General features: G+C 34.8%; 1 protein-coding gene across 1 annotated transcript; it reads left to right on the forward strand.

The window, feature by feature from the left end:
• The first annotated feature begins 4,251 nt into the window (after positions 1 to 4,251).
• Positions 4,252 to 5,020, forward strand: LOC104710314 (uncharacterized). The gene has a single exon (XM_010426891.3). It carries the CDS (start codon positions 4,388 to 4,390, stop codon positions 4,886 to 4,888), a length of 501 nt encoding a protein of 166 aa, XP_010425193.2. The 5' UTR covers positions 4,252 to 4,387; the 3' UTR covers positions 4,889 to 5,020.
• Positions 5,021 to 11,933: the final 6,913 nt, after the last annotated feature.

The raw sequence follows: 11,933 nt of genomic DNA on the forward strand, positions 1-11,933 counted from the left end.
AACATACAATTTTCGTTTCTTATAATAGTTTAAAATACATTTTTTCTTAAAGATGAATATTAATATGAAACTAAATTTACAAGGGAGAGACTCATATGCATCATCCAATAAGAAGAAGTTTTAGCCTACTTTACCACATCAATGCCCAAAAGAAAAAAAAAATAGAGATTCAAAAATATAAGAAATGAACAAAACCTAACATGTTCAACATATTAAATTATGATAGTTCATTTTTTCATATGTTGTAATATTAACACAACAACTTGAAGTAAAAATAAAACATGGTTTAAGGCCCGACCCATAGGTCAAGCAAGTGAAGCCAAGGATTATGACATCAATTTTTCTTGGGTATATTTTAGGCCAAAAGTTTAGGTCTTCTATGTAAAATAAAATAAAAACAAATTATAAGTTCAGTTATTATTAGATTTTTTTATAAGTTCGAAAAAAATTAGAAGTACAAGTTTTATATAAGAAAACAATATATTATTCATGTAGATATCCAATTTACAGTGAAATTTTATTAGGTTTATGTAAAAACATATTTCATCTTTTGAATTGTTGGTGAATGAGCATTGGATTAATGTTAATTAAACTTGTTGTTACTGAGATGTATTGTAAAATTTAATTTAGGAAAAAAAATTTGAAACTCTTATAAAAAAGTTTCCATATTCGAAAATTTTTAAAACAATAATGAGTTATTAGGAAATATGATATTTATTTTCGTATAAATGTTTAAATGAGCATGAAAACATTGAAAAGACAAAGAAAAATGTCAGCAACCAAAACGAACTACAATATGGAAAGAATGAAAATACTTTTTTATATTACTATTTTTATAATTTTATTTACAATAACGAAAAAGGTTTTTTAAAAAAAACATTGGCATATGGCATTGAAAATTGTCGGACCGGCCCATGGAGAGTAGAAAAGTCATACATAAACACTCTAATGAATAAATAAATTTGTCAAACATTTTCACATAATTTTTTTCTTTGTAGTATTAATGCGAACAACAAACATGATAACCTGAATAAAAATCTAAAAATTATTCAAGAATACCTATTTAAATTTGGAAAGATATATAAAAATAATATAATTCTTCATAGGAACCTAAAGACTGAAATTAAATAATAATGACTGAAAATTTGTGAGAGTAATTAGGGATTGAATTCTAATTTTATGGAAAACGGAATGAATTCTACTTTTAAGGAAAAAGAATTGGTAAGATCTAATGAGGAATAAATGAGTAAGTAATTATCAAATTAATTACAGAAAACATACCACCGTTAGATTATATAAGATTCAAGGCCAGAAACTAAGTAGGAATGGAAACCCAAAATTGAAACTTTGAGCCAAAAATTTATGAACTGATAAGAGAATTTTGAGAATACATAAACATCCCACAATCTAACATAACCTAGAATCGTTTCTTACCCATGAATCATTTATAAAATTAAAACCCATAAATAAATTTTATACATAATTTAGAATCTGTTTTTGTCCCTAAATCATACACAAGATTGAAACTCATATTTATCATTTCAAAATAAACAATCATCAAAAGAGGCTTACAAACTGATAAATGGTGGATTTAGATCAGAAGGGGCCTACAAGTGGTTCTTATTGAAGAAGAGAAAAATAAAATATTGAGAGTATTTTTTGTTTTATGGGCCAGTAGTTACTTTTTTTTTTTGCTCAACATCAACTTTTCATTCACCAAATCAAAGTTACAACCAAATCATAATCACATTACATTCACCTCTATAGACTTGGACCAAAACAAATGCAATGGTTTATCAAGTACAACCCTGGAACACTAGGCGGATCCAACGTTACCCAATCGAGAACCATTGCATTTTTAAACCACAATGAGATAGATAACGCTCCACGACTCGGAGTGAAATCATCTCTTAAAACACCTAAATTGACCAAATGACACGAAAACACATACTAACACAGAGGAGGCCTAAACTACTACTGAAAACTGCTCAAAAACAAGCTATGAGATCCTCATGATCGACGTGAAGAACTTGACTCAATAGCTTCAACACCCAAAGGCGCATTATCAGAAGAGCTTGGTCTCTCCAGCTTTCCCTGTTCTGGTCTTAAACCTAAAACGGACACTACATCCGACTGATCCAACCAAGAGTCATGAAGCTAAAATAACCGACGAAATAGATGGTTCTCCAAACTAACCATACAAAACCAGAATGCTAACCATCAAAATTAGAAAATTAAGCACATATTAGCATATCAACACCTCGCAATGCAAGTTCAAAGTGACAACATCACTTCCGTTCAGTTACAAAGCATTCACCACCTTGGCCGGACTGAAAAAAAAAACAAGAACGCCACCACCTCTTGCTGCAGGACACCGCCATGGCTGATGTGAGAGGGAAGGTTTGAAGCTTGTCGAAGAAGAGCCTAAAACCCCACCACTGAAGCTCGCCGAAGAAAAGCTTCTGCCCTCACTGCTCTCCGAAGCCCACAGACCACCGGTTTCACCACAAACCGCCAGTGACAAAAACAGAACGAATTCGCCACAGATCCACCAGACATGGCCAAGAATCGACGCTGATCTCCAACGTCTGTATCAGAACCTTCACCGGCGACCTTTACCCAACAGATCTTCGCTTCACAGACCAAGGATTTGCCGGATCCACCACCTTCGAGAAGCATCCAACCGACGGCGACAACTTAGCAAGAGGCGGGAGACTGGAAAGGAACTACAAAGGAGAAGAAAGCTAAACGGGACGGAGCCCTCTCCGGCACCGGAAGGGCAACCGGAGAGGCTGATCGAAGTTGGCGGCGGCTCTCTCTCTCGCGGCGATTTTAGGGTTTTTGGGAGAGAGTTTTTTTTTTTTTTTCTATGCTTATCTACTTTTGGCCAATAGTTACTTAGGTCCAAAGTGAAAATAATTTTAATTAATTAGGTCCAAACAACAAAATAAAACAGGTGTTAGATAGATATCATGTCAAATGTTATCTTCTCAGCAAAAGTTGAGAAAAATCTTGTCATATTATATAAAATTGGTATTTGGTGTATTATTGGCCACGAAGGATCACTAGAAAATGTTTGGACCCACTCGTTACAATTTCTTGACTTAGTTATCAGATTAGCCACTATAATCCAAGTTACAAGTAAATTCGTATTCTTTGTTTATATATTTATGATTTATGAATGTATGTGTTTTTTTATAATCAAACATATATATGAATGTACGTATGTGAAAGTGAATAAAGAAAGAACAGATTTGACATGTTGTAGCACACACATTCGATAAGAATCTAAGTGTCATTCAGTCATTGATGGTCAGATACATCTTTCGAAAATTCTTGCGATAGACCAAAGCCAAAGCCAACGCTTTTTTTGTTTTACTATCTTCATCCGACGGTCAATTTTGAAATCTGGCAACAATTTTTTTTTTCTTTGTCATCCATATCAATATATCACCTTCTAGTGATTATTGTAGTGGTTCAGTCTGTCATACGTGTGCATTAACAATATTACTAGCTATCACAAGAAAGAGGCAAATGTCTTCGATGATGGATATAACAATCTAAATAGGGTAAGTTATATGATATGATGATATCAAAATCGAACTACTATTTTTATTGATAAAGAAATTTAGTACACAGAAACAATGTTTTTGCTGTCGTTGTTTGATGATACAATTAGAAAAAAAAAAAAAACTTTTCAAAAAGTTAGGAAAAAACACGTTAACTTAACGTATCGATGTTGCAATCCAAACAACTGTTTTTCTTTCTACAAACACTATATAATCTTCAATGTTCATGAGTAAGATAGATGCATAATTGTTAAAAGAGAGTTCACGTATTGGATTATAAAAATTATCATCTCATTATTGGATTTAAATTAGAAAGAAGACAAATTTGTAAAAAGCTTCTTGCAGTTTCTGCTCCCACTTCCAGTAAACAAACTATATCAACCTAACAATTTTTGTTTTTGCTATGACTAAACTATCTCTTTTTATTTGTCCTTATTACAAAAAAAAAAAAGGATTTTAACAATAGCTAAATATTTTCCCGAAAAATAAAAATTAAATTAATTACGTCATATACGCCGATCAAATTCAAATAATCTTTTTTTTTTTTTTGAAACACAAATTCAAATAATCTCTGATTATGATCCTTTTACTCTTCCACCACTATAAATTACGAATTATAGTTTTTTTTTTGTCTTCTCATAATATGCTCTAAATAAACATATTATAATCCATGGGACCCCATTCTACATGATTCACTTAACTCTCCTAACATTATAAAACCCTTCTCCTACTTCCTCCTTTTACGTCAAACTAACTCTTCCCAATTCTTCACACAAAATATCAAATCATACATACTCATATTTAACCAAACAAAAACAATGATTCCGGCCGAAGTCACCGAATATTTCCAATATCTATCGCCGGAATACAACAGAATAAACATGCCTTCTTCTCCAACCTCATCCTTAAACTACTTAAACGATCTGATCATCAACAACAACAACTATTCCTCATCATCTAACAGTCAAGAACTCATGATAAGCAACAACTCAGCTTCCGACGAAGATCATCACCAAAGCATCATAATACTCGACGAGAGGAAACAGCGAAGGATGCTTTCAAACAGAGAATCGGCAAGGAGGTCAAGGATGAGAAAACAGAGACATCTTGACGAACTCTGGTCTCAGGTGATTAGGCTTCGCAACGAGAACAACTGTCTTATCGATAAGCTGAACCGCGTGTCGGAGACTCAAGATAGTGTATTGAAGGAGAACTCCAAACTCAAAGAAGAAGCTTCTGATCTCCGAAAACTTGTTTGTGAACTGAAATCTAACAAGAACAACGACAACAGTTTTCAAAGTGAGTTTGAAGATAACTAGTATGTCTCATCGGAAGAGATTTTGAGTTTGGGTTTTGGTTGTTTCTCGAATATATATTTGGTAACGATGATATAATAATATTATATACATAATATGTATTGAAGTTAAATAATCTAACTTAGTTCTTGAGCATATTCATGTTCTCATATATATGGATAATCATACGATCACAAACGTATAAGTATTACGAACGTCTCAAATTATATATAGTTCTTGCTCGAATACAAAATTTAACGTAGATTTAGTGTAGAAAATGTATATTTTTATAAAATATATAGACCCTAAATTATATGTTTATTTAAAAAAAAAATTAAGTTAGGGTATGCATAACCGGATTTTATGTCCAATACAATTCTGCAGAGTCCTAATACAGTAATTCGAACACGTAAGAGCTTTCTAAGACATAAGGAGAAGAATAATGGAAGGAAAAAAGTAGTGGGTTGTATACTTGCACTTTGCATTAGTATTACCAGTTACCATCATGTTTTTTTTTAATCTGATTTGATTAGTAGGTGTTGTGTATGAATTGAGTTGTAACTGATCATGTTTTATAAAAAGATAGATAAAATAGTATTATATAATGTAAATTAATGATGACGACGGCCTCTACTAACAATTTCTGATAGTTTCTGTTCGCCGCATAATAATAAAACTTGTATTGGGCATCATTTGAAACAAGAAAGAAAACAAAAGATTGCTAATATTGGTGGCCCTTCTTCTTCTTCTTCTTTTAACAAATTTAATCAAATACTTAATCATTAGGTTGTATTTTCATATAGCTTTTATGAACTTTTCTTTCTTAAAATCTTTTGTATCTATTTAAAGCATCACTCCGAGTGTGACAAACCCACCAAGCATGTTTTCTTGAATTTCACCTGGCGCATTACTACTATGTAAAAACTTGAGCACTAGCACTAATCGATAGATAATAAGATATCAATCTTTTTTCTATATATTTTTCTAGAAGTTTTGAGCTACTTTACAAATGGCCATGAATGATAATAGTCTTTCTTTATAAACAAAGACTATTTTCAGCTACAAGTTTTATACATTTATCCTCTTAAATTAATGCTATTACTGACCAATATTAACCACATATAAAGAAGTCATCCTCGGAATCACAGCTTAGGACTTGGTCGAATTATCTAGAGAACATTATTATAAGAATCGGTTTTGGACCAAGACACAGTACTACAGTAGACACCATGATCCTTCTGTTCAAAACGTCAGTCGATACAAAAAATGATTCCAAATAAACTATTGATGAGCCATTACGACACATTGTCTATTCAAAATTATTCAATTAGATATTTGGAATTGATATATTCTAAACAGTTAATTCATACTTTATAAAATAAGAAATGAAATGGTTGACGAGTTCAAGACGGAAAAAGAAAGAATACAAAATTTACAGAAGGGAACATAAGAAGACAAGGAATGGTGGAGGCTCTGGTGATAGTGCCTGCCAACAATTTCAAAGCATAGAGCGTTTTCAGGCTAGTACTACATACTAAAGAAAAGAAAAAATAAACAAAAGTGTATTGTGTAATGCCTAACGTTCCAAGAGCTTTCTTATAATTGGTGGAAAGACGGAATGATAATGTGATTATAAACAAGTAGGTGTTGATAAAGTAGTTTTTGAGTTCTCAAGGTCACTGTACCAAATTTAAGCTTTTAAGAGCATCTCCAAAACACACTTAATTTTTGAAGTTTCTATAATTTCATTTGAAGTTTGAGATGAAAGCATGAAGACATTGGATGTTACAAGGCTGGTCTGTATGATTCAGTAAGATGTGATGTGGCTTTATTATATTGGACGATGAAGACATTGGATGCTACAAGACTGGTCTGTATGATTCAGTAAGATGTGACGTGGCTTTATTATATTGGACGATAGGAGGTCTCTTGATTGGAGCACATGATAAGATCGTATTTAGAAGGAAGATTTAGAATTATCTTAGTTTAGGAAAGTAGGTTACAATCCATGTAATAGGAGGGTCACCTATATATTGATGTTCTAGGTCACCTATATATAGTTTAGTCGTTTAAGAAGAATTTTCAGAACTAAGCAAATAAGCTTTTAGAGATTTTGGTTAGATTAAGAATTGGTCAGTGACAAGTCGTGTTGAGTGTGTGTAAATCTGATTAAACATATCTTGTAAGATTGTTTAAGTAATTCTTAATAAGAAAATAAATTCTTTTCAATATTGGATGCATCTTCTTTTTTACAATTGGTATCAGAGCGGTCAACCGACGAGAGCTCTATACTCACCACAGGTTGAGATCTTAAGATAATGATGTAGTCGGGTAATGAGTTGATGATGCTTCAAAGGGCTGTGATCTTGGATGAACAAGGTTATGGGCGTTGGAAGGTACATATGATTCAGTTGATTCGTAACCTAGGAGAAGATGCATGGACGACTGTTGAATAAGGTTGGGAACCTCCTAATGAAAAAACTGAAGCCTAAGGCACATTGGACAACCGATGAGAATAATATGTCTAAGTATAATGCAAAGGCTCTTAACGCCATTTTTGGTGCTATTGATGATGACGAGTTCAAGCTTGTTCAAGGTTGTGAATCAGCTAAAGATGCTTGAGGTATTCTGCAGAAGACTCATGAAGGAAACTCAAGTGTCAAAAGAACAAGATTAGACCAACTTGCATCACAGTTTGAAGTCTTAAGGATGGATCCAGAAGAAACAATTTCACAGTTCAGTGCAAAATTGAGGGATATTGCAAATGAAGCAAAGAATCTTGGTAATACCTATAAGGATACCAAGCTGGTTAAGAAGATGCTTAGGTGTCTATCGGCTAAATATGCAGCTCATAAAGCAGTTATGAGGGTATCTTGCAATACAGACACCTTAAAATTTGAGGATCTTGTTGGTATGCTAAAATCAGAGGAGATTGAAGTTGCGGAAGAACTGAGAATTCATGGTAAAGGAATTGCATTCAAGGCAGATGACAGGAGTTATCAGTTGCAAGAGATAAAAGATAACATGTCCTTGATGTCAAGAAACTTTGGAGAAGCTCTCAAGCATGTTGAAAAGGGACAGGGACGAGAGTTAGCTCGGAATCAAAGTGATACAGAGAAGTCTTGTTCTAGGCCAAATAGATCTGAGAAAGAAAAAGCTGATCGGAGAAAAGAGATTCAGTGTCTTGAATGTGGTTTTGGTCATTACAAACCTGAGTGTCCAATGGTTAAGCGCAAGGAGATGAAGTACTTTGAATGAAAAGGAATGGACATTAAAAATCTGAACGCCCAAACATGGTGAAAGGAAATAGTAAGGCATTTGTTAGCTTTAGTGATTCAGAATCAGAGAGTGATGGGGATGAAGAAGAAAGACGAGTGTTGAATCTTTTTGCATACAATGCTAAGAGTGATGACATAGCTATTGAAAGCTCAGATGATGATGATGAAGAGTCGATTTCAAAAGAGAGCTAATGTATTTTGTACGACAACTGGGTCTAGTTGTGCAACGAAAAAATGGTTATTATAAAGGAAAAGCTGCGTTTGGAAGCCAAAGTCATTATGCTTAAAGAAAATAATTCTGCAAGATTGGTGAGGCACTTCCTTCTTCTGAAAAAGAAGTATTAGAAAAGAAACTAAAGGCACTTCAAGAAAAGTATGGTTTAGAAAAAGAAAAGGCAACAAGTCTGGAAAAGGAGCTGAATGAGAATCACAAGAAGATTAGGATGATGAATAATGGTGGCAAGAAGCTTGATGAGATATTATCTATGGGAATTGTAAGATCTCAGCATCGAGGTCTGGGTTATCACAAAGAGGAGAATGTTGAGCTGTTGTCTCGTGATAAATCAGTAAGCTTCGTTAAGAGCAATGTAAATCATGAAGCTGAGTCAAGTATTCTGGAAAAAATGGTACAACAGAAGGTCTCTGTTGCACCAACCAGGAACACACAACATCAACCTATATCAGCTCCTGAGCGAAAAGGTTGGACTAAATCCAAGCGAGGATGAAGGATTCATGAATGTTTTCATTGTGGTAAAACTGGTCATGTCAGATCTTTTTGTTACAATTTTAAGAACAAGGTCAAGGAGCTTTGGATGGCAAGAAAGTGTTTTATTGATCCCTATCGTTTCTGTAGAGTCTGGGTGGCTAAAAAGGATCTGTACAATAAAAATTTCGATAATGATGAGAAAAAGTATGATCAAGGTTGCAGAGAATATGAGGAAATCAACCTATGCTGCAATCTCTCGAAGATAATCACTGCAGACGATGTTGGGGTTGAACCTCAGGTTCTACAGAAGCATGTTTCAGAACCACCTGTACAAGAAAAAGTCACAACTGAATCAACTAAATCCAATAGTAATGATTGGAATGATGAATCATCAAGAGTTTTAGCTATATCTAAACAGTTGCAAGGCCATAAGAATCACTCTGCTGCAGTTGCAATTGTTGAGCAAACCATTAGTCATGTTCAGATGAATTCTCAAGAAGTGCTGCAATATTGTTTTGTTACAGAGGTTGAACCTAAGAACATTATAACAGCTCTTGAGGATTTTTTTTTTGGTACAATGCATGATAGGAAGCTTGTTGTGCCTCGGTGCTTATATGTCTTCATCTATGTTTTTATATGAATGTGCACTCACGTTGGGGGAAAGTATGGATATTGGTGATGATGGTGATGTTGTAGCTGAATGTGGCTGTCTGGCTGAGGGGATGTTTTTTTTAGAAGATTATGGTATTATTCACATTTGGAACTTGAATTGTCACATTCAAATAAAAAGGGGGAGATTGACAGCATGAAGACATTGGATGCTACAAGGCTGGTCTGTATGATTCAGTAAGATGTGACGTGGCTTTATTATATTGGACGATAGGAGGTCTCTTGATTGGAGCACATGATAAGATCGTATTTAGAAGGAAGATTTGAAATTATCTTGGTTTAGGAAAGTAGGTTACAATCCATGTAATAGAAGGGTCACCTATATATTGAAGTTCTAGGGCAAACATATAGTTTGGTCGTTCAAGAAGAATTTTCAGAACTAAGCAAATAAGCTTTTAGGGTTCTTAGAGATTTTGGTTAGATTAAGAATTGGTCAGTGACAAGTCGTGTTGACTGTGTGTAAATCTGATTAAACATATCTTGTAAGTGAAACGACCCAACCCGTTTTTAATCTTTTAAAATAATAAATAATAGATAATAATAATAAATCATCTATACTAGTGGTCCCATACCCACTAGCCACCTAATTACAACCAAACCAAACAGCGGAAAATAAACAACAAATACTAATATCCAATAATCAAATAACCAGTAATAACTCATAACAAATGAACCAACCAACAATAACATAAAACATCAACCAGCAACCTAGGCACCTAGCAAGGCTCTAAGGACTCATCTCTAACGACCTAACAGCAGTTAAACCACAATCAACGAGACACTAGAACATCCTCCTACTCATTGCATGGATTCCACGATCACACTTTGCCTTTACTTACACCACAACACATATGAGATGCATGAGTATTTTATAAACACTCAGTGAGGCAATCCTCCCTTCTATTGGGCTATACACACAAGTAATTGAGATAACTCTAACCATCAAACAACAATCAACAAACAAACAACAAACCAGGACAACTGCATCGACCGACACAACCCATGCATCGACCGACACCAACTGGGGTTGCATCGACCGACGCTAGCTTGCATCGACCGACGCTAGCTTGCATCGACCGACGCTCACATTGCATCGACTGATGCACGCTCGACAACGCCCAAAATCCCTAATTTCATCGACCGATGCCTCCACATGGCATCGACCAATGCTCCTAGGTCAAATTGCGCCGTCCTCGCAATGCATCGACCGGCACACAAAGTGCATCGACCGATGCACATGCTGAGCATCGTTTTTCCCCGAAACTTCTCATCGGATCTCCGTTCCTCCACCAACAAAACTCGATCCTAAGCCACAAGAAAGCCTCACAAAGCCCCAAACGACTAAATAACGTTCCAACAAGCCAAATAACACATAAAAAAGCAAATCAGAGAAATCTCAAGCTTAGATAAGCCATGGTCCTGCACTCACCTGTGCCAAGAAGATTCTGAACCTCAAACAGGAAGATCTACACTCCTAGGAAGCTCCTACAATGACCTCAGCTACAGATCTCTACAAGAACAGCCTCAAACCTCCCAAAATCCTCAAGAACATCAAGAACTTCTTTTCTCTCTTTCTTTTCTCTCAAAAGCGGCTAAACTCCGCCACAAAACAACAAAACTTCCTTTTATACTCGACTCAAGGGTTTTCCTATCCCCAAAACGCATGTTTCACTTACTCGCTTCCCGACCAAACCGGTCTTGCATCGATCGACACATCACTAGCATCGATCAATGCACATCCCAAACTAGGATTTTGGTTCGCGGATGTTACAGTAAGATTATTTAAGTGATTCTTAATAAGAAAAGAAGTTCTTTTCAATATTGGCTGCATCTTCATTTTTACATGAGAGTGTTCTTCTCCAATGATAATACTTCAAAGATGATGCGGTCAACTTTGAAGTTTTATCATTGGAGAATAACACTCTCAAACTTCAAATGAAGTTATAGAACTTTAAAGTTTGAGAGTGTTCTTCTTCAAATTCATATTTATCTTGAAACAACATCAGATAACTTAAACCAAACTCATTAATCTAATACCTATAAAAGAATAAACGAATAAACAATACCAACAACCATCAACTCAATAATATCAAGAATCAATAAACCAGCAACCTAACATCGTTCTAATGATCCACTCTAGCAGCCTAATAGAAACCATACGACGCATCAGTGAGCCACTAGAACATCCTCTTCTTCATCGCTTTGATTTCCAAATCACACTTTCGATTTACCTGCACCACAAAAACAATAAGATGCGTGAGTATTACCAGAAATACTTAGTGATGCGATCTTCCCATCTACTAGGCTATATACGTAAGCGAAAAGATAAACAAAAAATGGGTCGGGTGGTTTCATATTGGATCGAAGAAAAACAAAACTCGAAAGGAAGACTGAAGACCATAATTCATTGGTTGAC

Source organism: Camelina sativa, chromosome 9, assembly GCF_030686135.1.
Source record: "Camelina sativa cultivar CO46 ecotype springtype chromosome 9, ASM3068613v1".
Classification (NCBI taxonomy): Eukaryota; Viridiplantae; Streptophyta; class Magnoliopsida; order Brassicales; family Brassicaceae; genus Camelina; species Camelina sativa.

Excerpts from the sequence above, each read along its gene's own strand:
- LOC104710314 (XM_010426891.3), top strand. The coding sequence starts at position 4,388 with ATGATTCCGGCCGAAGTCACCGAATATTTCCAATATCTATCGCCGGAA.